This window comes from Poecilia reticulata, chromosome 10 (genome assembly GCF_904066995.2).
Source record: "Poecilia reticulata chromosome 10, P_reticulata-male-v2, whole genome shotgun sequence".
NCBI classification, from domain to species: domain Eukaryota; kingdom Metazoa; phylum Chordata; class Actinopteri; order Cyprinodontiformes; family Poeciliidae; genus Poecilia; species Poecilia reticulata.
This window is the reverse complement of record NC_088839.1, coordinates 4,160,462-4,187,810: the sequence shown is the minus strand read 5'-3', so window position 1 is coordinate 4,187,810 and position 27,349 is coordinate 4,160,462. Positions and strand designations below refer to the sequence as shown.

General features: G+C 43.0%; 1 protein-coding gene and 2 long non-coding RNA genes across 3 annotated transcripts; 2 read left to right on the top strand and 1 right to left on the bottom strand.

Moving 5' to 3' along the window:
* The first annotated feature begins 1,630 nt into the window (after positions 1-1,630).
* Positions 1,631-4,160, top strand: LOC145553017 (uncharacterized). Its single transcript, XR_014089190.1, has 2 exons — positions 1,631-2,922; positions 3,961-4,160. It is a non-coding gene; the product is annotated as an uncharacterized LOC145553017 (long non-coding RNA).
* Positions 4,161-4,855: 695 nt separating this feature from the next.
* LOC103470990 (uncharacterized) lies at positions 4,856-9,858 on the bottom strand. Its single transcript, XR_014089418.1, has 2 exons — positions 9,772-9,858; positions 4,856-5,071 (listed from the first exon to the last, which is right to left on the bottom strand). It is a non-coding gene; the product is annotated as an uncharacterized LOC103470990 (long non-coding RNA).
* On the top strand, positions 7,363-27,248 carry trappc11 (trafficking protein particle complex subunit 11). Its single transcript, XM_008419741.3, has 30 exons — positions 7,363-7,670; positions 8,208-8,433; positions 9,234-9,403; positions 9,544-9,614; positions 9,830-9,944; positions 10,026-10,125; positions 10,596-10,669; positions 10,814-10,910; positions 11,103-11,236; positions 11,992-12,133; positions 12,825-12,918; positions 13,284-13,363; positions 13,896-13,974; positions 14,995-15,049; positions 15,137-15,282; positions 15,382-15,443; positions 17,710-17,842; positions 18,213-18,343; positions 19,016-19,141; positions 19,237-19,430; positions 19,508-19,656; positions 23,238-23,359; positions 23,428-23,547; positions 24,725-24,790; positions 25,003-25,159; positions 25,248-25,359; positions 25,437-25,528; positions 25,657-25,790; positions 26,539-26,706; positions 26,803-27,248. The coding sequence occupies exons 2-30, from the start codon at positions 8,230-8,232 to the stop codon at positions 26,845-26,847; spliced, it is 3,372 nt and encodes a 1,123-aa protein (XP_008417963.1). The 5' UTR covers positions 7,363-7,670; positions 8,208-8,229; the 3' UTR covers positions 26,848-27,248.
* Positions 27,249-27,349: the final 101 nt, after the last annotated feature.

Sequence of the window (27,349 nt, the reverse complement as noted above, 5' to 3'; positions counted from 1 at the left end):
TCTCACTACTGACCAACCCTCATTACATTCTCATGGTCAGATGATGACGTAACCTTAGCTCCGCCCACTTTTAACAGGAATTCAGCTGTTTTTTCTACTGTATGTCTTATTTTTACTGAGTAATACATATGGAATTAATCTTCTACCACCTGACATTATATGACCTGATGACCAACTTGATGATGAACTCTGACTCATGGGGCGTGGCCACTGTCTGTCCTTCGCCATATGCATAGAACTGTCTCTGAATCACACACGCATCTCGATTGGCACCAAACTGGATACGTTTGACCTGTGCTAAATGCTAAAGAGCCCAACGGCTTTGAATTGTGATTTTACTCTACAGCGCCCCTAGACTATCCCATCATCAATATCTCCTCTCTACATCGACAGATCTGCACCAAATTTGTGGTGTGTCCTCAGGGAACCATGCCGAAGTGAACGGTGTGAACTGCCTGGCGGAGGCGAGCCTCAACTGTGCGAAAGGGTACACGGTGGCAGGCGGGCGGCGGTGCTGGGTCCCACGGTGGCTATAGGCCGGAGCGGCGCTTGGCTGCTCGGGCCGCTTGAGGCTCCGCGGAGCTTTAATTTCTTTGTTTTCCTTTGTGTCCCATTCTTAAAAAAGAAACTGGTTTTAAAAAGTGTTTTAAAAAGAGATTAATAAATGGTTGTTTTATAAATTTGAAACTGTCTCAGATGTGCTAAATTCATGCATAATTGAACCTGTGTGCCTTATACCAAAAGAAATATTCTCTGGGTGAAATTCCCAGGGTGGCGTTGTTGTGCAATCTATTAAAACTAAAAGTTCACCAAATCTGAGTTTCCGTCTAGTATCGCCACATTCAGAAAATGAGCTTTGACCTAACAGAGCTCTGTGGTTCCTCCTGTCAGTATGAGAGTCAGGATGAGGAGCTGCAGAATCTTCAGAACAAACAGGTCATGATGCTGGGCTACTGATTATCCCTCTGTCTGGACACAGGATTAATAGAACCAGTTTAAAAGCTAAAACAAATGGTTATATGCCAGACATGGAAAACTGGGATGCACTCCATGCCATGATGATCAGAATTTAGGTCTCATGGCATCTCAAGGTGTCAATATTGCAGCCAATGGGCTGAGGGAGGAAATACAGCTTTATTTTGTAGATTCAAGAGCTGCTATATATATACACTGCTCAAAAAAATAAAGGGAACACTTAAACAACACAATATAACTCCAAGTAAATCAAACTTCTGTGAAATCAAACTGTCCACTTAGGAAGCAACACTGATTGACAATCAATTTCCCCTGCTGTTGTGCAAATGGAATAGACAACAAATGGAAATTATTGGCAATTAGCAAGACACACTCAATAAAGGACTGGTTCTGCAGGTGGGGACCGCAGACTACTTCTCAGTACCTATGCTGTCTGGCTGATGTTTTGGTCAGTTTTGAATGTTGGTGGTGCTTTCACACTCGTGGTAGCATGAGACGGACTCTACAACCCACACAAGTTTTTTACACTTCTCTGAATATATTATGTCGTGTTGTTTCAAATGATTTCACTTCAATTTTTAGAGTTATTATCTTTAGAAAAAAAAGCCCATCTAGGGACAAGTGCTGCAAATTAGCTGTTGCTATTGCACCATGATGCTAACATGGGACTGCTGTTTCATTCAGTTTGTCTATGTAAATGTGTGTCTGTCCCTATCAAATAAACTTTGAAAAAAAAAAATTAAAAAAAAGTGGCTCAGGTAGTGCAGCTCATCCAGGATGGTACATCAATGCGAGCTGTTGCAAGAAGGTTTGCTGTGTCTGTCAGCATAGTGTCCAGAGGCTGGAGGCGCTACCAGGAGACGTGGAGGAGGCCGTAGGAGGGCAACAACCCAGCAGCAGGACCGCTACCTCCGCCTTTGTGCAAGAAGGAACAGGAGGAGCACTGCCAGAGCCCTGCAAAATGACCTCCAGCATGCCACAAATGTGCATGTGTCTGCACAAATGGTTAGAAACCGACTCCATGAGGATGGTATGAGGGCCCGACGTCCACAGATGGGGGTTGTGCTCACAGCCCAACACCATGCAGGACGCTTGGCATTTGCCAGAGAACACCAGGATTGGCAAATTCGCCACTGGCGCCTTGTGCTCTTCACACATGAAAGCAGGTTCACACTGAGCACATGTGACAGACGTGACAGAGTCTGGAGACGCCGTGGAGAGTGGTCTGCTGCCTGCAGCATCCTTCAGCTTGACCGGTTTGGCAGTGGGTCAGTAATGGTGTGGGGTGGCATTTCTTTGGAGGGCCGCACAGTCCTACAGGTGCTCACCAGAGGTGGCCTGACTGCCATTAGGTACCGAGATGAGATCCTCAGACCCCTTGTGAGACCATATGCTGGTGCGGTTGGCCCTGGGTTTCTCCTAATGCAGGACAATGCTAGACCTCATGTGGCTGGAGTGTGACAGCAGTTCCTGCAAGATGAAGGCATTGAAGCTATGGACTGGCCCGCCCGTTCCCCAGACCTGAATCCGATTGAGCACATCTGGGACATCATGTCTCGCTCCATCCACCAACGTCACGTTGCACCACAGACTGTCCAGGAGTTGGCGGATGCTTTAGTCCAGGTCTGGGAGGAGATCCCTCAGGAGACCATCCGCCACCTCATCAGGAGCATGCCCAGGCGTTGTAGGGAGGTCATACAGACACGTGGAGGCCACACACAATATTGAGCCTCATTTTGACTTGTTTTATGGACATTACATTAAAGTTGGATCAGCCTGTAGTGTGTTTTTTCACTTTAATTTTGAAATTTTTCTTTCAGTTCGATGCTCAGCATCGAACTGAAAGAATGAGAGTGGTAAGCATTGGAGATCTGCGTCGGAGGCCATCTTTCAGACATGCACCGCTGCTGTCCGTCCAGGATCCTCCGGTTGCCCAGACGTTACACGGTAAGCTACTAACGCTGATGTTTGTTTTCCAACTACAGTCATATTTAATCAATAGGGCTCATTTACGATAGGGGAAGGTTTTGAGTTGATCTCGGCAGTAGGTGACAAACTGAACGCCTCCAGGATGTTGAGACCAGCACGTCCTCTGATCCAATACATCTTATTAAGGATAAAATCAACAAAACGTGTTCAAATTAATGGCCCAACAAAATTAATAATCTCAGTAATTATTGTTTAAACAAGGTGTGTGCATTGAAGAATTTTGGTACCATTAAAGACCCTGATGAGCAGAGCAGAAGTTTAAATTGGCTAATCAGCCACCGCTGTGTTCATGAGAGGAGATGCATTTTAACCGAGAAATAAATATGAAGCCTGAAAACATACTATCTTAACGGACTGAATCCGTTGTTTTTAATTTAAGTAGTTCTTTGTGGATGTATAACTTGCCCACCTTAGTTTTCCTGTTTTTGGTCAACACTTGTGCCTCAACATTTGGTTACTGTTCCTTAGAGGTGGACAGAGGACCCACAATTTGTACTCCAGGAATAACAGTAGCACTTCAACATGTTTTTACTCAAGTAAAAAGTAGCTGAATAAGAAATTAAACAAGATTAAAGAAGCATTTGGTAAAAAGTGTATCAGTACTGAGTAACTGATCAAGTTATCAATTATTTCATATCTTTCAAAAATTACACAATTAGAGGGCCCAAATTATTATGTTCAGTGGAAATTTTGGTATTTTAAAGACAAAATTAAAAATGTGTTTAAATAATAGTGATGCTTCATAATAAAATGACTTGAGTAAAAGTAAAAAAGTTCAGCATAGTAAGAGTATTCCTAAAAGTTCATTTGAGTTTCAAAAAGTTACTCAACTATATTTGAGTAAATGTAATTAGTCACTCCTAGACTCTGCCCTTCTGATGGAATAGGAGAAGGAACTGTTAAGGAAATAAATTAATCTTATTTTGATATTAAACATTGTTTCAATTAACAAATTAATCATAACACCCAGAACATATTCTGTTATGTTTATTCAAGGGTGAAGGAACAGAATGACTGGAGATTCTGGCAGAGAGGGACCACGGCTGACACGGCGAACAGTGAGGAGAACCGTCTGCACTGTGAGCAGCACCAGAATTCCTGATGGATCTCCTTCAGGAAGAACCAGAGAGATGGCCGACCTCCACACAGAAGAGTTTACCCAAACATCAGAGGAAAAATGAATGCTGGTGCTCAAACAGAGCAGCCTCTTTTCTTAAACCCAACACACACAGGGAGTTGTGGCCTTGATTAAAAACCTGCTAACTTCAATTTAACTGAAACACAGAACATCCAGAAATGTGATGAACTTCAGCTATAGAGTGAAAATGACACAGTGAGATGAAAACATTTGTCTATATCACTCAATACAGGACATTAACATTTTACATTTTAAAGTGTTTGTTCCAGAGGATCTGATACAAACGATAGCATTAGCTCATCCATCAGACATTTACTGAGGCCTGAAACATGCAGGGCAGATTGACCTGAGGACTGAGTGGTTGAAGCATTTCACTGACGCTTCAGATTGCAGATTTCCAATTGAAGGTGTCCGTAAGTGAACACAGTCATTATTCAATAAATCAAGCTGTGTAAAATAACTGTTAGGGTTGCTATTAAGAAGCCAATATGTAATGTTTGTTCATTTCTACGTTGTCGTACATACAAGATACTCCACTCACTGTTTAGCTTCATGTTGAAGAATCTTCAGTGTAATGAAACCAAAAAATAAAACTGGTCCAAAATATTCAATCTGTATTCTATTTTTGTAGCTTTGTTCTATTAAGATTGCTTTGTTTATTTTAAGCCACAAACAATCCATTTTATTGTCTCTGGGATGTCAAAACATGAGATTTGATTAAATTAGAACTACACAGATTAGAAGAAACACAGATTTCATAATATTTTGTTTATTCAAAACAGTAAAATACAGACGGTTCATGCATATCAATGGTATAAGAACAGCCACATTTTTTTAAATGAATGTGTCACCAGTGCATTTGGCCAGGTGTTCCTGTTCCAGAAAGGTCTCTGGTCATCCTGAAGCTGTGAGCCCACTGGGAGTCTGAAGGGAAACACTGAGACCAGAGGCCTGCAGGATGGTCTGCATCTGAAAACGTACATGATGGAAACATTAATGAATGTGCTGCACCAAAAAGCTGTACTTTTGACCTGTTGGCTATCACCTGCTGGCCTCAAATTTGGTTACAAAACCAAGGTTACAAAACTGAAGCCAGCAGGTGTCAGTCAGTTATGGTAGATCTGAACTTTGGTTTGATGACCTAAATATGAGAAACTTGTGACTGACAGGAGTTAGCAGGCACGTGCAGAGGGGGGGGGGGCTGGGGGTGCTTCAGCACCTGCCCTTTCGATATTACCCATCAGATACCTTTCCCCTTGTTTTACAGTGGGGGAACTGTATCTGATGGCCATATTTCACCCATCAGATACCGTTCCCCCTATGTTAAAATCACCCATCAGATACCGTTCCCCTTGTTTTACAGTGGGGGAATGGTATCTGATGGGCGAAATATGGCCATCAGATGGGGTTCCCCCACTGTAAAACAAGGGAAACAGTGGGCGAAATATCCGATGGGCGAAATATGGCCATCAGATAGGGTTCCCCCACTGTAAAACAAGGGGAACAGTATCCGATGGGCGAAATATGGCCATCAGATGGGGTTCCCCCACTGTAAAACAAGGGGAACAGTATCCGATGGGCAAAATATGGCCATCAGATGGGGTTCCCCCACTGTAAAACAAGGGGAACTGTATCCGATGGGCGAAATATGGCCATCAGATGGGGTTCCCCCACTGTAAAACAAGGAGAATGGTATCTGATGGGTAATATTGAGCATTAAAATCCATTGCCCTGTTTATATATATATATATATATATATATATATATATATATATATATATATATATATATATATATATATATATATATATATATATATATATCCATCCATCCATTTTCTTCCGCTTATCCGGGGTCGGGTCGCGGGGGCAGCAGCTTCAGAAGGGAGGCCCAGACTTCCCTCTCCCCAGCCACTTCTTCCAGCTCCTCCGGGGGAATCCCAAGGCGTTCCCAGGCCAGCCGAGAGACGTAATCCCTCCAGCGTGTCCTGGGTCTTCCCCGAGGCCTCCTCCCGGTGGGACGTGCCCGGAACACCTCACCAGGGAGGCTTCCAGGAGGCATCCTTACCAGATGCCCGAGCCACCTCAACTGGCTCCTCTCGACGTGGAGGAGCAGCGGCTCTACTCTGAGTCCCTCCCGGATGACCGAGCTTCTCACCCTATCTCTAAGGGAGAGCCCAGCCACCCTGTGGAGGAAACCCATTTCGGCCGCTTGTACCCGTGATCTCGTTCTTTCGGTCATGACCCAAAGCTCATGACCATAGATGAGGGTGGGAACGTAGATCGACCGGTAAATCGAGAGCTTCGCTTTTTGGCTCAGCTCTCTCTTCACCACAACGGACCGGTACAGCGCCCGCTTCACAGTAGACGCTGCCCCAATCCGCCTGTCGATCTCCCGTTCCCTTCTTCCCTCATTCGTGAACAAGATCCCCAGATACTTAAACTCCTCCACTTGAGGCAGGACGACCCCCCTGACCCGGAGAAGGCACTCTACCCTTTTCCGGCTCAAGACCATGGCCTCGGATTTGGAGGCACTGAGCCTCATCCCGGCCGCTTCACACTCGGCTGCGAACCGCTCCAGTGAGAGCTGCAGATCACGTTCCGATGAAGCCAACAGGACCACATCATCCGCAAAAAGCAGAGATGCGATCCTAAGGCCACCAAAACGGATCCCCTCAACACCTCGGCTGCGCCTAGAAATTCTGTCCATAAAAGTAATGAACAGAATCGGTGACAAAGGGCAGCCTTGGCGGAGTCCAACACTCACCGGAAACGAGCCCGACTTACTGCCGGCAATGCGGACCAGACTCTGACACCGGTCATACAGGGACCTGACAGCCCGTATCAGGGGGCCCGGTACCCCATACTCCCGGAGTACCCCCCACAGGGCCCCCCGAGGGACACGGTCGAACGCCTTCTCCAAGTCCACAAAACACATGTAGACTGGTTGGGCGAACTCCCATGCACCCTCCAGGACGACCTATATATATATATATATATTGGCTGAAATGGCTCTCCATAGCATGGTTCTCCATAAAAACGAGTCTATTTCCGTTTTCTTATCTTTCATTTCAAACGAAAAAACGAACCGCTTGAAATTACACGGACCAACAAGGCTAGAGGAATTTAAATTCTAAAATTAAATAAGTATTATATTAGCATAAAGTTTGGATATTTGTGCAAAGCAGCGATAAGACAGCTGTCCTTATTTTTTTATATTTTGTCTAAACTTGTACAATTTGTCCCTTTTATTTTGAGAAGTTGAACCGGAAGTAATAATTAACCGGAGGAGGCTAACTAGCTCCGGAGTTTGTTGTTGTTGTCGCTGCCGGCTAGAATAGCTGGTTTTTTCAGATTAGTTTAGGTTGACAGGTTAGTGATGAGCTGTGCGCTGATGAGCAGAAGAGGAATTAACCAATAGCAGAACCGGACAGTTCCGGTTAGAAGTGCGTTGAGGCTCAGTGGCCTCGCCCAGCAGTAGCTAGCTAGCTCCTAGCTTTCAGTCCATTAAGTGCAGCCTGAGCCTGCTGCGCTGCTGTCAGCAAGTCGCCTAAAGAGATGTCACTGAGGTATTCTACTCCAAACCTTCTTGATCACGTTTAGGATAAGGATTTTTTGTCTTATACAGACTGACCAAACGCTACGTGTTAGCCTAGCCCGGTTATCTTCTTAGTTCCGCTTTCGCCTTAAGATTTGCTCTTCTGCACGATTGGATTATCTGTATTATCTAAAATCCACACTATATAGTTGAACATATTCTGTTTCTTTATGAAGAAACCAGTTATTACATCAAGCATGGGTTTGTTGGATCAAAATATAAGATTGATAAAAAAGATGTAATGCCTGATACTTTGATTATGTGTATGCTATTATCTGAAATTCTCAAAAGTTTATCCAGTAATAACAAATGTAACTAGGGTTGCACTGATTGCATTTTGTTTTTGTTTTTTCTGAAATTCTGTTAAATATTGTAAGAAAGTTGCTGAGTTGGTAACAGTGGGGTGACTATTGCCAGTTAGCAAACAGACATGCAGACATGACCTGGTGGGTGGTCAGAATCCTAAAGAGTGTCAGCCTTCCTGTAATGATGTGTTGCTTCTCATCAGGTCTGTCTGCTGAACCATCGTGATGGCAGGATCCCAGTGGGAGCTTCCCCCAGAGCTATGCTGCCGGCCTATGGCTTTCGTAGCGCTAACCGGTCTGGATGTGGTATACAACGCGGTGCATCGAGCCATCTGGGATGCTTTCTGTGCCAACCGGCGTGCTGACAGAGTCCCCATCTCTTTCAAGGTTCTCCCAGGAGATCATGAGTATCCCAAATGCCGCACTAAGGTGAGCAGCGGCTTCAGAGATGTGCTCAGTGAAATACAGAGGAGCCAACCTTTCTGACCTCTGATCAGGAAGCTTTTGACCAAGGTTAGATTAGTGACATGCTTTCAGGAAGATAGATTTAAGCAGATATATTTAATGGTGGGAGCATGTTGGAGTAGCTCTCTTAATGTTAGTTCTGATTAGTTCTTTTTCTAGAATTTGTTCATCAGTCTTTGGGTGGAGAAGTTGCTGTTTGTACAATTATTCCCTTTGGTTCTGGACGTTGTGCAGCTGGAAGGAATTTTGCTGATAGTCTTACTTTTCAGTGGTTGCTATGATGAGTAACCTTGGCAACGAACTACTGTTTTTACAACTTGGAGTAGCTGAACAGCATCTCAAAAATTCAAATAGTACCTGATCTATACCAACTGATGGAGTCATCCAAGATATGTTAATGTGCTACACAGATATTTAGCTGTTAGCATGTTAGCAACAATCAGTCAGAAACCTCTTCATATCTGTTGCAAGACTGACTACTACTGTAGATCTTTCCTTCCCACAACTTCACCATCCATAATGACTCTAAAATACTTGGCTAAAACAAGTTACGGCAACATTCAGTTTACCTTTGGATAATAAAGAATTTCTGAATTGAATTGGCTCGAACATCTCAATATAACTACATCTCTATATATGAACTTTCTACATCACTAGCAGTACTTTAACACCCACTGAATACTGCACCAACGTTTAAAAACGGCCAAAAAAAACGAACAACATTTTTTTTTCTTTTTAGTTGAATATTTTGTGTTTGTGCCCAGCGAACGTCGTATGAGTGGTACATCCCAAAAGGCATCGTGAAGACCGGCTGGATGAACAAACACCTGAACCTGGTCCCTGCCCTTGTGGTTCTGTTCTACGAGCTGGACTGGGACGACCCGCAGTGGAAGGAGAAGCAGTCGGAATGCGCGACTAAAGTGGAAATTGTCAGGTGGGGAGGCGTGGTTATTAATGTGCTCAGGTTACAGTAGCACTGTCTGATCCACGCCAACATGCAGTATGAGTTAGCTTAGCTGTGTGGCTAGCAAAGCGGGTTTTAACCGAACTGGAACTGGTTCTGTTTGGCTGTAGGACCAGTCTGCAGGGCAGAAACACCAAAGTGGCGGTGGTTTTAATCCAAAAGAAAACTCCTCTGCCTCCAGGTAAAACACAATGTCTTACAAAAGTAATCACACCCTTTGAAGTTTTTTCACCCTTTTTTATAGGTGCATGTATTGATTGGGTTCTCATGTAGAAACCCAGCAGAATGTAGTGCATGGTTGGGAAGTGGCTGTATTGTGTATGTCTGAAGCTGATTACCTTTGTATTTTCCCAGCATTCCATGTGGTTCCTGTCTGAATCATGCGTGTGTTGACAGGAGAGGACCTGGTGGCGTCAGAGAGAGCCTCAGCTCTGTGTAGCTCCTGCGACCTGTCTGGGAAGAGCCTGTTTGTCCTGCCTCACACCGACCACCTGGTGGGCTACATCATAAGGTAAGGAAGCGCCTGCAGCTGGGTGGGTCTGATTGGCTCGAGTGTAAGCTCAGCTTCCTGTCTGTTGGTGTCATCTCTAAGGTTGGAAAATGCCTTCTATGAGCACGCTCAGACCTACTACTACACAGAGATCCGTCGGGTCAAATCCCATAAGGAGTTCCTCAACAAGACCACCCACCAGGTAGACCTGGCACCTGACTCCCCGCTCTGCCATGTTACAACCACAGACCTGCCAAGGAGAGGGGGGAGGGTTGTTAGTTTTCAGGTCTGAAGAAAATAAAAGTAGGGGAAAATATTGATGTTTATAAACTTGATTCCCTTTGTTATCAAAATGCTCCATCCTCCTCTACATCTTTCATTCCTTCCCTTCTTTCCTTACAGTTGTCAGTAAAGTCAGCCTACTGTACAGATATGACATTTTTCACAGTGAATAGTATTTAATGCTTTAAAACGAACATGAATTGCTTGAACTGGTCTAATGTGGACAAACCCAGGATAAACTGTCACAGTAATGTAGTAGACAGAAAATGAAACATGTTTTCTTTTTGTTTTTTAAATCAGTAAAGTGAACCTTGTTGAGTGTGTCATCATGCACATATAATGCTCCTCTCTCCTCCGGTGTGTGTTTCCCCCTGGCGTTGCTCATGGCAGCTGCTGTTTGTTAGACATCAGTTTAAAATGGCTTTCCTCAGTGAACTGAAGCAGGACACCCAGAACGCTCTCAAGTAAGTCTAACTCATGACATTTAAACCCTTTTAAATGAAGGAGGAAACAAGACTTATCTAAGATAATCATGAAACACTGCTGTGACCTAGAGCTGCTGAGAACACAGCTCTAGTTCTAGGACCCTTTTATCTCTGTGGCTGCAGGTACTACAGAGCTGCTTACAGCCTGGTGCATGAGCTCAGAGCGCATGAGACCAACATGCTGGAGATCAAGACCATGGCAGGATTCATCAACTACAAGGTCCAGTCCTGCTCCTCTGAGTCCAGATGCATCATTAGACTTGGTGGATTGGTTCAGTTTGATGATTGGTTTCATGTGTGTGTGTGTGTGTGTGTGTGTGTGTGTGTGTGTGTGTGTGTGTGTGTGTGTGTGTGTGTGTGTGTGTGTGTGTGTGTGTGTGTGTGTGTGTGTGTGTGTGTGTGACCTCTGCAGATCTGCCGCCTGTGTTTCCAGCACAACACTCCTCTGGACGCCATAGCTCAGTTCAGGAAGCACATTGACCTGTGTAAGAAGAAGATCGGCTGTGCTGAGCTGGCCTTCGAGCACTCTGCATGGATGTCAAAACAGTGAGATGCACACGCTGCGCTTAAACACATCACCATGAAAGCTAGGGCACCATCAGGAGAGGGAAACCTGTACACTAGTTAGGAGTGTTAGTTAGATGATTAATAACATATCACGCTTTTGCACATCTCAGGATGTATTCGGCCCATTTTAGAATCTGTCAACAAATGACTGTTTCCTGCAAGCTTAGAACTATATCTGGAAAATATGTCGTTGAAGTGTTTTTCATGTGCAAATGGGAGTGGATGTACACAGTGAACAATAGTTGCTTTTTTATTTATCATATGATTAATGGATTTCTTGCTTATTGGAACAAACTTAGTGCCTGAGGCACCAGGTGACTCAGTGTTGGTGCAAGTGCAAGAGCCTAAAACAAGCTCCTAATATATCCTGCTAAAAAGTGTCTTGCAAGTTAGTTTACGCTTATTTCAAGTGTACTAAGATATTTGCAGTAGAAATTAGACCAAAAATACTTGGTAAGATTTTGTGTTTTTGCAGTGTCATACATATTCTAATAGGAAACAATACAACTTGTGTATTTCTGTCATAGATGCGTATCGGAAAGCCCTACTTGATTCTGTGTGTGTGTGCGCTCGTGTGTGTGTGTGAGCCTTAATGAGGTCAGAAAGGTGCTGTGGGAGAGTGAACCACTGGCTGGTATCAGAGTCAAAGACCCGATGAGGGCTGAAGCCAGACGGTGCTGTAAAAATGTGCAGGCTGTGCATCAGGCCTCAGACAGCGTTTTGCTCTCCACCAGGTTCCAGTCTTTTGGCGAGTTGTTCGATGAGGCCATAAAGTTGGGACTGACCGCCATCCAGACTCAGAACCCGGGTTTCTACTACCAGCAGGCCGCTTGTTACAGCCAGGACAGGAAGCAGATGGCCCAGCAGTTCTGTCAGGTCAGACACATACCACCCTGTACACACCTAGCTGTGTGTTTTCAAATACAAATATATTCTCCACATACACCATTCTAAAAAATAACATCATGCACACCAAATTGATTTCCAAAGGTTTTCATCCTCATGAACCCGCACAAATCCATTCATGAGCGTTGTTATAAACATGCCACACATATAGGGGACAGTGTAGGGCATAACTAAAACCTGTCAGCCAATCAGAATGCTTCAAAACAACCACAACTTTCTGACACGAGCTAAATATGGCGCCAGTTAAACCTGTGGATCCGTGTGGTCTAGAAATCATGTCAACGCAAGTACGTGGATATATTGTCGCATTATTTGTTCCAGACTGTAATGCACTGAACCGTAAGACTCAATTTTCCCATTTAGGCACGCAAACACAAATAGAATTTCCTCTTTGTTCAGAGTTTTTATAAATAATTTTTTTTATTTATATTAAATTGAGTTTTTGTGTGGATGAAAGGGCAATACACATAAAAAGTATTAGTTGACTAAGTATATATGTATTGACTAAGTCCACCTAGGGAGGAGTGTCCAAAGTGTTAATTTAAAGAAAATATGTAAATACGCCTTAAATATGCCTGTAGTTTAATTTATCCAGTTTTGGCCCCCAGGGCAAAACGTTTGGACACATTTGATCTGAGGGTTTCACTGTTGGTTTCTGCAGGCGGGGACGACCTATCCTTCCCCAGATCCCCTCGACACCCAGAGTGGAGGACTGGACTTCTATGGACAGAGACCTTGGAGACAAGGACACCAGAGTATGTTTTTCATTTTTTAACCTGAACCACTAAACTAGACCTGGATCAGATCTGGACTATAAAGCAGCATCACTAAATCTAAAATGTGCTCACAACATGTCCTGCGCACACACACACACATGGAGACTTTTAGTCTAACATCATCAGCATATTTGGATGATGAGAGTTGGAACAGCATTCATTTATCTTTGGGATGAATAAAGTATTTCTGAAATGAAAATTTTGAAAGTTGTTGCTGCAGATCACTTTGAAAGTCCTCAGCCAATAAAAAACAATTTAAAGTAAAGTTCTCCACCTGATTAAGAAGCTAACACAGGGTTTGAATGAAAGGCCTTCTGAACTCACACCATTGTTGTGATTTCTAGGTATTGATCCAACAGATCCAGAGAAGGAGAAGCTGGGGATCCTGGCTCTGCAGATTAAGGAGAGAGATGTCCCACACTCTGTAAGGAAACTCCCATCTGACTTTATGGAAGCTTCATCATAGTCACAACTCCATCTAGTTAATAGGTTCCAAAAAAATGCTTCTGAATCCATAGACATTATTTATGAAACATAAGTGAAGTGAAATTATTTGAGTCAAAACTCCTGCATGTGTGAGACAGAAGAATTTAAAACATGTTATTTCCTTTTACTACATATGTATATCTATCTCAGTATAGAACTATAAACAACATTTCCTGCTAAAATGCAATGTGAATGCTGTAAGCCAAATCTTTTTGCTGAGAACTGCTGAAGTTCAAAACACTTTCTGAAAGCATAATAAATAAGCAGAAGCTGATGGAAAAACTTTTAGTGGCTGTAAAAACCCAGTGAATGATGGTGAGCATCATCCTTTAGATCTCCTGCAGCATGTGTTCTGAAGCTTAGTCCTGGTCTCAAAACAACCACAACTGATGTAAAGAACGGTTGTGAATACCACCTGCTGCTACGCTCTGCTGAAGTAAAACCCACTGTGTTTGTGTCTGCCTTCACAGGAGCTGATAATAGCACTTCTCAGTAACGCTGTGGCCCAATTTAAGAAGTACAAGTGCCCTCGAATGAAGAGTCACCTGAGTAAGTGTTCGCCTCTTCTCCATTCAGTGTTCCTAACAGCACAGTATATCAGCAGTGACGTCAGTATCAAACTTTACTAGTCATTTTTTAACGTATCGGTCTGATAAAACAGAGCTGATATGAACAAGCAATATTTATTTCCATCTTGTTGCCGTTTGTTTCTGGAGAGGGAAGGATGGAGGTTGGTCATGTGATAGTGGTAGCGATGCAACAAAGGATTGTGGGGAAGCAGAGAAGCAGTAGTGAAGTCAGAAGTATACTTGTGTTTTTCAAGGCATCGAAACGTTAGCGAAATATATTAGTGTTGTAACAATTAATTATGACCAATCGATTATTGAAATAATTGTCAACTAATTCAGGAATCGATTAATTGCTGACGAAGCAAACAGACTCAAACACATCTAAGAACAACATTCTTAGAGTAGTAATAAAGCCAAAAATATGCAAAAAAATCCATAGTTTGCATTTAAAAAAAAATCTTTTTCTGTAAATCTGTTCTACTTAGATCTCTTCATGTGGCATTTTTAGCTTCACCAGGGTCAAATTCTGTAAACAGAACAGAATTATTTAGCTGCAGATTCATCATTTGCTGTAACTGCTGAAACATTCTCTAAAATAATGTTGTTATTGCATTTTAGGCAATAAAATGTGTGCTTTCTTGAGTAAAAAAATTTGAATTATTTGCATATTTGAATGTATTTCTAATATTATTCTAATATTTCTAATATTTTATAAATTTATCTGCAAAATGTGCCAATTTTTTTTTATCTGATTACTCATTCAATCATCCGAATAATTCATATTATTAATTCATAGTATTTAATAACTAAAATAATCATTGGGTGCAACCTTAAAATATGAATCATGTCGTAAATATTGTTCATCAGTCATAACAGCAATGTTGATATTGGTTTTTGATATCAGCCCAAATTTTTTAAATTGGTGCATCTGTACTTACTGACATCATGACTCCTGTTGACCCTCTTGTGTCTAAGCGTTAGTTTTTTTTCTCGTTTGCAGTGGTGCAGATGGGAGAGGAATACTACCATGCTAAAGACTACACCAAAGCCTTAAAGTGAGCCCTGTGCTGCACGTGTTCCACTGTCAGCTTGTCAGGGAGCTGCTGCTACATGCTACATGCTCTGTGTTTGTGTTTGGTCAGGCTGCTGGACTACGTGATGTGTGACTATCGCACAGAGCGTTGGTGGCCTCTGCTGACGGCCATATTGACCACAGCTCTGCACTGTGCTTATCTGATGGCCAGTGTCAAAGACTACGTCATCTACTGCATGGAGCTGCTGGGCAGAGGTACCAGGACCCCAAATCACCCTTACAGATTAGACTGGAGGGTTTTACTGAAACTCACAACTGGATCTAAGTTTAACTACTTCTGTTTCGTTCCTTCAGCTTCTACCCTGAAAGAGGAGCAGAAATCCAGGATAGAGAAGAATCTCTTTAAAGTTTTAACGGTAAGACCAAAGGGTTAGAAAAGAACTTCCTCTATTAAAGAGGCAGGATCATGTAAAATCAACTTTTGTGAGCTTTAAGGCCCCAATATACTCGGGGGTACATCAGTCCGTGGAATCCGCGTGGATTCCACGCAGGCTCAAAGTGGACGTCCGCCGGACATGTCCGCACAAGGATAGATTTTTTGATCGGGTACGCGTACACGGTGTCGCACAGTAAACTGCCTGATGGAATCGGTGTTCTCATCGAACTGGTTTTTATGTGACACCGGGCTGATAAGGTTGATAACTATAACTGTAACTCATATAACCAAGGTTACGTGAGTTCATATTGTTTCAAAGTTGAGATCAACATGATAAAAGTCAACATAAAGTTGTCATGGGGACATGATAGACATGTAAGCGAAAATACTTAACAGCAACAGGCTTTATATATTCACGCAAATATTGACATGGTGAATTATGTAGAATTATAAGAACAAAAAACAAGACATCGTCCCAGATTTCTTCATCAGCAGCGGAGCAGAGAGGTGGTCCGATAAGTTGAGTCTGACTTTTTTTTTTTTTCTCTCCCAACATTGGCAAGGAATAATGATCGGATATGTGCTCAGTTTTGATTACTGCACAAATTGTTACACCGATCACAATTGTGGTTTCGGAACATAATAAACAAAGCTAATTGAATGGATCCCTGATTACAGCTAAAGCCAGCACAGCCTCCTGCTGCTCCTCTGCCGGCAGTAGGAAGCTGCATTGCTGCGGTTCACTGTCTTTGCCGGATGAACCGACATGTCACTGCCTTTCTCTGTCCCGCACTGAGAGGTGAGTTAAAGCTTCTCAGATGGAGAAGAAACAGAGCTAGGCGCCCAAATAGTTAATCAAACTTGCTAATCCTCATTAGGATTGTGCGAAATGAAGGAATTTGTCACAAGAGAATTTCAGGTAATCAGTACACTCGAGTATGAAGACCCAACCGTCCGCACAGTTCATGGAATGCACACAGTACGCCCGAGTATATTGGGGCCTTTAGATCAGTGTTTTTCAACCACTGTTCCGCGGCACACTGGTGTGCCGTGAGTGATCGTCAGGTGTGCCGTGGAAATTATTCAATTTCACCTACGGTACCGTATTTTCCGGACTATAAGCTGCTACTTTTTTCCTAAGCTTTGAACCATGCGGATTGTAGCCCGATGCAGCTTTTCTGTGGATTTTTCTTCAACCACCAGGGGGCTCTCTAGCAGGAAGTGAATCTTTAGAAGTCAAAATTGTAAATCAAAAGAAGAACGTGCTAATTTTCATTTAGAACAACCACATGCTAGCAGCAGTCACGACGGATAAATGTTTTCAAACTCATATCATGCAGCTTTTAAGTTGAGGGCTGTCGATCTGGCACTACAGGAGGCAAATAGAGCCGCTGCATTTAAGCTCGGTGTGAACGAAACCATGGTTCGGCTTTGGAGACGGAGTGCTGCATCCTTACAGCAGATTTATTAGGACGCCGCCCTCTGCTGGGTCCTAATGGAAAACCGAGAGCAGCTTCCATCTCCCCTCAACCCCCCCTATTCAAGAGACTTTGATAAGAATGACTATATATGTAATATAGGCGTCTAGAGTATTTTTGTTTACATTTTTGGTTGGTGGTGTGCCCCGAGATTTTTTCAATTAAAATAATGTACCTTGACTCAAAAAAGGTTGAAAAACACTGCTTTAGATCATGTTATAATATAATTTCCTCATCAAAAACATACCTTGAGTGTTGCCTTGATTCTTTCATGCATGTTTGAGAAGTCATTTAATCTCCATGGCAACCATTCAGCTATTCTAACTTGTTCAGCAAAACTTGAACAAGTGCCGCCTTCAAAGCACAGCTCCTTCTCAGAGCGACTCCCCCACACAACCCCTTCAGACTAGACAGCAGCAATTAGCAAACACTTGCTATGCTCAATATAGAAGACACTTCTCAGTGCAACACTGATTTAATGTTGTTAAAGGGTTAATAGTTGTGATGACTTCTTGAAGGCAGAGTTTCAGATAGAGCAGCAATTTTTAAAGAGACAGAGGCCCAATTTCAAGGTGTTAAATCAGGAAGTAAAATTTATTTTCAGTCTTACTTGATATACATAATACTTTTATTTATTTTTAATTGAAAGTAACAGTTACTTTATTTTGCTATAAAATGGCACTATATGCTTGGAAAATGTAAACACTGCTCCTTTAAAATAACCTAGCCAACAATGCACCGGGTGTTCATATTGTGTCCTGTTTGCAGAACGACGTTCCAGAGGCTGAGTCTGAATGTGATCAATCTTCAGTTGGTGCTGCCAGGTCACTGTGGACCGACCGCATGGCTTTGTCTGGATCCAATGAGCTGATGGTGGAAATGCAGGACTACATCCCATTCAGTTAGTGAACACACACAGCCGTTTATTTCCAGCAGCTGCTTAAAATTAAACAGGGATGTTACAGCTGCTTGTCTTCAAAGCCAAACCTAAACTCGTTGGGAACTTCAGAATTTAAATTTTTTAAATGAGAGGCAACGGACCAAAAACTCTAGTCCAGTTTTATCATAGAACCTGAAACAATAAGTACAACAGTGGAGCTTGTTGGAATTAAAAGGAAAAAGACCAGTAGGTTTTGGTTTGGTTCAGAATCATCAACCCTAGTTTTAAGAGTTATGAATATGTTTGAGCCGCTGTAAAACTCAGTTTCTCTATAAGCAACATATAAGGAAGCTCTGTATTTCACGTGTTAATTTTCTTTCTCTCATATCAGTCCAATGCAAAGCCCGGTTCCAGTCACCCTGCTTCCATGTGGACCAGCCCATCCAGCTGCAGGTGTTTCTCAGAGCTGACTGTCCGCACCCTGTGTCATTCAGCAAGCTCACCGTCAGCCTCAGCAACCAGGTGCCCTCCACACTCTGAAGAAAGCTCATTTTGGTTATTTAAGTAAAGAAATGTATACTGTATAGTCACTGTACTCCACACTGAGCTCTGAGAATAGAATATAAACAGCCTTTTATTGTTCCACACTGGGGAAATTCAGGTGTAACACACAAATGTTTGTATGTTCACACAAATTACCATTGTATACAACTCTTAAGAGACCACTTAAAGTAATCAGTTTCTCTGATTTTACTTTTTATAGATATATGTTTGAGTAAAATGAACATTGTTGTTTTATTCTATGAACTACTGACAACATGCCTCCGGAATTACAAGCAAAAATGTAGTATGTATTTGCAGAAAATGAGACACGGTCAACATAACGGAAGAGATGCAGTGCTTTCAGACCTCAAATAATGCAAAGAAAACAAGTTCATGTTCATTTAGAAACAACAACACTAATGTTTCAACTTAGGAAGAGTTCAGAAATCAGTATTTGGTGGAATAACCAGGAGATTTTCAATGGGCTTCCGTGCAGTGGGCTCTTTGTTTTTTCTACGCTGTATATTACAATATTTAATGGTTAACTTTAAAGTTCACCCCTACTTTAAATGTAACACTTTACCTGAATACAGACAGAGTGAGACTTCCTACTGATGCAAACAGTTAGAGTCAGTCTGGTTTCATCCACAGGAATACAACCAATGGTGTGTGGTGGAATCATCGGGTCAGGACAGCATGACGCTGTTACCAGGGAAACCCAGATGCTACAACTTCAGCTTTGTGGCTAAAACTGAAGATGTGGGTAAGAAAGTGGAGGTAAGCTGATGCTTGTAAGTATGAGTGTGTATTATGCATGTGTCTGACAGAGAGGGAAGCTGTAGCAGGAGCTGTGACTGATTGTGTGTGTGCAGATGATGGGTATAGAAATGATGCTAGGCAGCGACAGTGGCCGCTGTGTGTTCCTGAGCTGGAGAGGCGCCGGCGGAGACGCTGCCTCCACCCAGGAGGCCCTGCAGACCAGCAGATCATCACGGCGATGGGGGCGGGGCAACGAGACACGCCAGGAACTAGACTGGGACAGTTTGACGCTGCAGCACAGCACCATGTAATGTCCTGACTTCGGCTTGCTGCAGCACGGTGAGCTGGCTGTGAACTGACCTGCTGCTGTCTGCTTGTGTCCAGGATCATCTCCAGAGTTCCCAGGATCTGTGTCCAGCTCAGCCACCAGCCTCCTGCACTCACCAACGAGATGTTCTGCATCAGCCTCACCGTCCAATCACAGGAGAACGTCGTGGCGAAGGATGTTAAACTCACTGCCGGTCTCAAGCCAGGTTCACTCGTTTATCCTCCATATTTATTTGTTTGTTTTAAATATCTGAAGTACTGTAAAACTTTATCCACAGTTTTCTCTTCATGCGGTTGTTGTTCATTTTTAAGCAGTTATGAGGCACTGGTCAAGTTACTCAACAGGTTGTTGCTAGGTAACCAAGGAGTGAGCAAGTTAGTTGAAGCCACCAACCTAGCTTAGCTTGCTGCGAGAGGTTGAGCAGCTAAAGACTTTCCTCTGCATACATCCCCAGAATGCAGTGCGGTTCTGGTTATTAGTTTGGTGAAAATTCAGACGCATTATATGTTACTAGAGGTGTGCCGATCGATCGGTCACCGATCATAATCGGCCGATTTTCGTGAAAAAGTGCATGATCGGTGATCGGCGATCAATGGCTCTTGTTGCCGATACCGATCACCTGCATCTCATTTCGCAGCCTGCCTGTGCAGCTGGTCTCCTCTTTCCTTCACACTGCGCAAACGCGCAGCAACAAATCCTAAGCGATGTGGAACTATAACGCACTGAGTGAATGGGGAAGTTTGCGTGTTGTGGCGGAAAATTGAAGCACGTCAAAATGCATCAACACAACGAAGCTAATACGACATAAAAACAGTGGCATACTTGACGGAGTTTGGCTACATCGAGGCTCACTGCAGTAAAAAAGACATATGGAGGATCAGATAGCAGGTAAAGCAGCGCACAGCTGCAAACACTCACCTTGATTAGCATGACAGTCAGAAAGCTAAACAAATAACCCGCAAAATTATTTAAATCTTCGAGCTGCGATGTAAGATGCTGGTTCTGCTCTTGCTGTTGAACCGCTGCTACGCGCTACAAGTAGTAATATTTCACAGATGGAGCGCCGCTTCTGCTCCACCTGGTATTGACTCTCACACCGAACCTCTGCTTAAAGCTGCAGTATCTAACCTGTCCTCACTGTCCTAACATGAGACAGATAATCTCTAAAAAAAATAATCGATCTGCATAATTACTCCGCTCAGTCAGAAACAGCCACTCAGAACTAGCAGTAATCAGCTAGCCGCCATGCTATCAGGAAGTTTTCATTCAATAACTCTGGATTGTTTATTGTAATGGATCCTGTATTTGCCTTTGAATGTTAAGTTTTATACTTGAATTTTTTTGGCAATGTTGAGAGGTTTTATTTTGGCTCTTTGCATTATTTAGCCTCTTCAGAGCCTTCATATGTTATCAGTCTGTTAAAGATAGTTTCACCGATTGCAGTACAATTTGCAGAATGCTTGTTTTGTTTAGTTCTTGGAAAAAGTTATTAAAAACAAGTTTTTGTCTAAATTAAGGTGAATTCATGGTTCCTTTTTCCACATAATGTAATCGGAAGTGTTTATAATAAAAAAATTATTATTCAAGATTCAAGAGACTTTATTGTCATTCACATCACGTGTTACATGAGGTGGAACGAAATTGAGAGTCACGGCCCCAGTTACATCCAAATATAAAGTATAAAGTATAAAATATAAAAACTAGCTACAAGATCAAATATTTATAAATAGGAAAAATATTTACAAATATATAAAAACTAGAAGTAGAAAAATGAAATGTATATTAATAGGAAAGTACAAAATGGATGAAGTATGAATAATGTAGCAGCATGGGAAGATAAATTTAGCAGTGCAACATTTTAAAGTGTCCGAGTGTAAAGTGCAAATACAGTGTCATTGGGGGGGTTAGGGGTTGAAGTGACCAAGTTATTGTTGGGGACAGTGCAGTGAGAGAGACTGAGAGGAGTTTGAGAGTCTCACAGCTTCTGGTATGAAGCTGTTTCTCAGTCTGGTTGTCCTGCATTTGATGCTCCGCAGCCTCCTGCCTGAGGGTAGCGGGACAAAAAGTGAGTGTGCTGGGTGAGTGGGGTCCTTCATGATGCAGGAGGCCCTTTTCCTGCATCTGGAGGTGTAGATGTCTGTGGTGGTGGGGAGGTTGACTCCAACAGTCCTCTGTGCAGCCTTCACTACTCTCTGCAGAGCTTTCCTGTCTGCAGCAGAGCAGCTACCGTACCACACGTTGATGCTGGAGCACAGCACGCTCTCCACCACACATCTGTAGAAGGAGGTGAGGACTGAGCTCCCCAGTCCTGCACGCTTCAGCCGCCTGAGGAAGTAGAGCCGCTGATTCGCCTTCCTGACCAGAACGGAAGTGTTGTTGCTCCAGGTGAGGTTGTTGCTCAGGTGCACACCCAAGTACCTGTAGCTGGAGACAACTTCCACCGCAGATCCTCCGACGAGCAGGGGGAGGTGGGCGTGTCTGCTCCGTCTGAAGTCCACAATCATCTCCTTCGTCTTCTTGACGTTGATGCAGAGGTTGTTTTCTCTGCACCAGCCCTCCAGGTGTTCCACCTCCTGTCTGTAGCTGGACTCATCACCGTTTGTGATGTTTCCAACCACTGCTGTATCGTCCGCAAACTTCACAATATGACAGCCAGGCTGGAGAGGAGAGCAGTCATATGTGAGCAGCGTGAACAGGAGGGGACTCGGCACACAGCCCTGTGGAGAACCAGTGCTGAGGACTGTGGTGGAGGAGGAGATGTTGTGGATCTTCACAGACTGCGGCCTGTTGGTCAGGAAGTCCAGGACCCAGTTGCAAAGTGAAGTGCTCAGTCCAAGTGAAGAAAGTTTATTTATTAGGGTCTGAGGGATTATTGTATTGAAAGCCGATGTGAAGTCCACAAACAGCAGACGGACGTAGGAGTCTTTCTGCTCCAGGTGGGTGAGAGCAGTGTGGACCACAGAAGAAATGGCATCTTCTGTGGAGCGGTTCTTCCTGTAGGCGTACTGGTGAGGGTCCACAGTGACGTCGATGGTGGCTTTGATGTGGGTCATTACCAGTCTTTCAAAGCACTTTGTGACTATCGACGTGAGGGCTATTGGCCGATAGTCATTCAGACCCATCACTGTGGAGCTCTTTGGGACCGGGATGATGGTGGCGGTCTTCAGGCAGGCGGGAACAGCCGCTTGGAAAAGGGAGACATTATAAATGTCTGCTAGGACCTCGCAGAGCTGATCAGATAATAATATTATTATAATTATTATCATAATAATTATAATAATTATATAATAATCGGTATCGGTATTGGCAGAAAAAACCCGATCGGCACATCTCTAGTTGATACTGATCACTTGTCTATTGCGATACATATTTCTAATGACTTATTGTCCAGTCATGTTCAATACGTTGGAATATGTTTTCTGATGAGGTCACATTAAAAGCACCTTTTTAAAAATAGCAACTTTTAAGCAGGTATTAAAGATAACTTTTCATTAAGTCCGCATTTCTGTTTTTAGAAATAGTTTTTTTTATTTTTCTGATTCTAATTTTAAATAGGTTTTCATTAAATATTAACAGAAAATCATAAATAACAAAAATAAACGCTGGAAAACACCCATCTGTGTATTTAATCTACATAATGTCTTATGTAATGATAAAGTTTCTAAAATAAATATACTTTTCAGTAATATTCCAATTCATTAAACGGGTCGGTCAAAGATCATATATCATATTTTTAAAACAACATTCTATAACTGTGTGAGAATGAGCTTCATTCTGTGTTTTCAGGCCAGGAGGCTGGTTTAGGACATACCACCCATGTGACCCTAGACGGGTCCAGTGTGTCTGACGATAACGCGCCTGCTCTGCTCACCGATGTGCCTCTGGGAGATCTGAAACCAGGAGAGAAGGTACACACACACACCAGAGGCTTCACAGCTTCTCTCTTCCGGTAACCGTATCTTATGTTCGGCTCTAGCTGGAGAAGTGTGTGTACATGAGATGTGTGTCGACCGGACCGAGGATCTTCTTGTTCCATGTGGCCTACAGCATCGATACTGCGGTGGAAGGACGACATATTGTGTGCAAATGTCATAAGGTAGAGAACCTCCTCAGTTCTACAGCTCAGCATAGGAGAACATTATTCATGTATTTCAGTAGTTTGATTCAGAATGGGGAACTTACATGGACTCATTGTACCCAGAGGGAAATATTTCATGCTTTTTTTCTGTTGATGATGAATACCCAGCACTCAGTTTCTTAGGAATGTAAAATCTCTTCAGAGCAATGAGGAGAAGTAACTTACTTTCTGAGAAACTTGAAGTTCTGACTCCAGGTTCTGTCCACAACCCGTTTCCTCAGCAGGTTTTTCTACCACATTTTTTCCTTCCACTCGATTTTACATTAATATGCACTCAGATAGCTCTCTGTAAACAGCCAGCTGTATTTTCAGGGAGGATTTTTCACTGCCTGTTTTCTTAAACGTTTCCATGCCACAACTCCCAAACAGCTTCAGCTTCTGGCTGGGACCCTCCTCTGATAACCCACAGACAATGTTGCACAATATTCTTATTCACTGTTCTATAATTATTACTTTGGTTTAGCATAAATGAGCAAAACAACTTGATAAATTTGACTGGCAGCCAATCAGAAAGATTACCACAGCAAATAACTTTTTTTTTCATCAAATTACACCTATAATTAATATAGTATAAGTATAGTATAATATAGTATAAGTATAATTGAAAAACAGATTAGATTTTGTAAGTAAAAGTAAATTATGATTAAAAGTTTATTGGATTCTTTTTTTTTTTACTTTTTTCCCCTCATCTTCCCGCCAGCTTTCTAAGGCCCTCCTAGCACCCCCTTTAGGCCCCCACTTTGAAAATTACTGGTGTAGACCAGTAATTGTTATGAACATAACATTCCTGGCATACTTTTTCATATTTTGTGTTCTGTTTCTTTGTTTTTCTTTGTATTTGTAAACAAAGATGTTGTCTAATAAAAAAAAATGAACATAGCATTCCTGTATATATTTTTTATTGATATATTTGGAGCATTCATTTCCTATAAGAAATAAAACTGAGATATATAATTGTGTGTATAATGAATCTTTTTTTTAATCTTAGGTAGGGCAGGGATAGGGTTAGGGTACTCCTGAAATAACTTTTCAGTTATCTTCTTAATTATTTAGATGTGCATGCATACATAACTAGTGTTTCCTGTTCTGTGTAGAGAAATAATCAGCTGTTTTCTGTTTATTTTCTGTGTTCCAGGATGAGACGGTGACCGTGGAGACCGTAGTCCCATTTGAAGTGTCGGTCAAGTTTGTATCTACAAAGGTCTGGAGCTCACACGAAGATGTTTTTAAACGTTTTATAAATGTTGCCATATTGCTAGCACAGATTGCAGTTATAAGGACTTTATGTTGAGGTTTGTAGCAAGCAGAGGACTCCATCATGATCCCAGTCTCTGTGTGTGTGTGTGTGTGTGTGTGTGTGTGTGTGTGTGTGTGTGTGTGTGTGTGTGTGTGTGTGTGTGTGTGTGTGTCCAGTTCGAGCTGTTAGATCAGGTAGCAGTAGACATCCCCTTCCTTTTGATGACTGACATCCGCTCGTCTTCACCCTGGCCTCTCCTGCTGAGCTCGTCTTCCCTGCAGCTGCTTACGGTGACCAGCAGCACGCCACCACTCCAGTCCCAGCTGCAGCAAGGTACCAGGGCAGCCCAGGCAGGATGCTGGGCTACAGGGCTATGGGTGCTACTGCTGCAGGGCTGACGATGCTGTGTTTGGGTGTTCAGTGGTTCTGCAGACAGGAGAAAGTGCCAGTGAGTGCTTTTGTCTTCGATGTCCTGCAGACACCAGCAGCAGCAACACGGTGGCGACAGGACAGTATGTCGTCTCATGGAGGAGGTATGTTGAACACACACATCCAGAGGAACAATGGTGTGCATGTAGGCATGTCTAACAGGTCTAGCTGTGTCAAACAGGAAGTACTCCAGTGCAGACAGCCCTCTCATCCAGACTACAGTCACTCTCCCTCATGTCATCCTGGAGTCTGTCCCTCTTTACATCTATGCTGGTCAGTAAATGCCTCACTTCTCTCTAGGTCCTACCAAACTATCTGTTTTCAACACCGCGCTCTCAGCCAGCCATGTTGTGTGTGTCTGTGCCTGCGGTTGTGTGTGTGTGTCCGCGCGTGTGTGTCAGATCTGCCTTCGTTTGGGCGGGTCAGAGAGTCCCTTCCAGTTCGTTACCATATAGAGAACAGGACGGCTCAGGTGATGGAGGTGGAGATAGCTGTTGACCCGTCGGATGCCTTCATGTTCTCTGGACTCAAACAGGTACGACATCATACCTCCACCCATTTCAAAATAAGAGCATGAATATAATGTCAAACTACCTAAGGATCTCTCATCACACGATAACCAAAGATTCAATACAATGTTGAACTATATTCAACTGAAAGGTTACACAACAGCCAAGTAAATTAGCACCAATTGCAGTTTTCTGGCGGATCGCCGATTACAGATCTTTATAAAGCATGACCTGCCAATTTTGATTTTGGCTGATACCAATTTTTTGTGGTCTGAAGCGTTGCTCAATATAGCAAGAAAGTTGCTGAATTGGCAACAGTGGGGTAACTATTGTTAACTGTAAATGTGCAGACATGGCCTGGTGGTTCGGTCTATCAGTCAAACCTTTCTCATGGGAGAGCAGTGGACAGTGCCCCTTCCATGAGAACCATAGATTAGATCAGTGGATAAGGTCAGCTTCGTGTAAAAATCAGCTGATCACCAATCTCCCAAAATTAAGAAAATTGGCACTGATAAATCGGTGCACACCTAGTTAGTGCTCTATAATTTACCAGGAAATATTTATTTAAGGGAAGCAAAGTGTGCTGCAGGTGTTCAAATTTGACAAACGTGCTGAAAGACCAAAAGATTAGCTCTGCTAAGAAGAGTGCCCACAACTCTTCTGCTATGTTTTGAAAACCATATTTGCTTTGTTTTCACGTCACAGTCAATTTGCTATAAAATCAGAACCGTCTGCCTCTCAAATCCAGCTCTGGCTGTGTGCTTTAATACACAGGTGCGTCTGCGGGTCCTCCCCGGCACAGAGCAGCAGATGCTGTATAATTACTACCCACTGATGGCTGGTTACCAGACTCTACCACAGCTCAACATCAGTCTGCCACGCTGTCCGACGTCCAACAGCCCTGCACTGAGACGCTTCCTGCCTCAACGTATCTTCGTCAAGGTAACTAGAGGTCCCGCCCGCCCCTGAGCCCATTCTCCTCTGAACGTCAGTGTTTCGGGTCTGACTTGAAACGCCGTCTTGCTTCGTTGTGTCCAGCCTCAAGGTCGACAGCCAGACGACGCCTCCATCGCCGCAGCCTGAGGAGAGAATGAAACTGTTTACTGTAAATACCACCAAGCAACATTGTGTTTGTTCTTTTAGATGCATCATTCCACAGAGACGTCATGATGAACACTATTTGTTACTTGTCATTCTGTAAAAAAAATGTCGACCAAACATTAGGAGGCGGTTGTTTCCAGCGAGTGAAAGTGATGACATGAATTGTGTAAGCAGCAAAAACATGAGCTGATGTCGTCTTACCCCAGGGAATCCTGGAGGAATCTGGTGTGATGTGAGCTGTGTGTTGATTTTGGAAGATTAATCCATGACTTGAATGTGCTGAAGGAGTGATTATACTGAAGTAATGGAAAACTTGGCATGTCTTATTGTTGCATGTTTGCAGAATTAAGGCTATGGTGGGGGAAATAAATATTTAACACATCCATGTTTTTATCAGTAAATATATTTCTGATTGGCCGTGCTTGGCTCAGGTGTTTTTGAACCACTTTTCCAGAAAAACAAGCTTCATATTCTGAAGGTAGGG

What these genes read in the sequence shown, in the direction of transcription:
- trappc11 (XM_008419741.3), top strand. Translation starts at nt 8,230, where the DNA reads ATGGCAGGATCCCAGTGGGAGCTTCCCCCAGAGCTATGCTGCCGGCCT. An exon ending in CACTGCCGGTCTCAAGCCAG is followed by an intron (nt 19,657 to 23,237) that starts GTTCACTCGTTT and finishes CTGTGTTTTCAG; the next exon opens with GCCAGGAGGCTGGTTTAGGA. An exon ending in TGTTCTCTGGACTCAAACAG is followed by an intron (nt 25,791 to 26,538) that starts GTACGACATCAT and finishes TTTAATACACAG; the next exon opens with GTGCGTCTGCGGGTCCTCCC.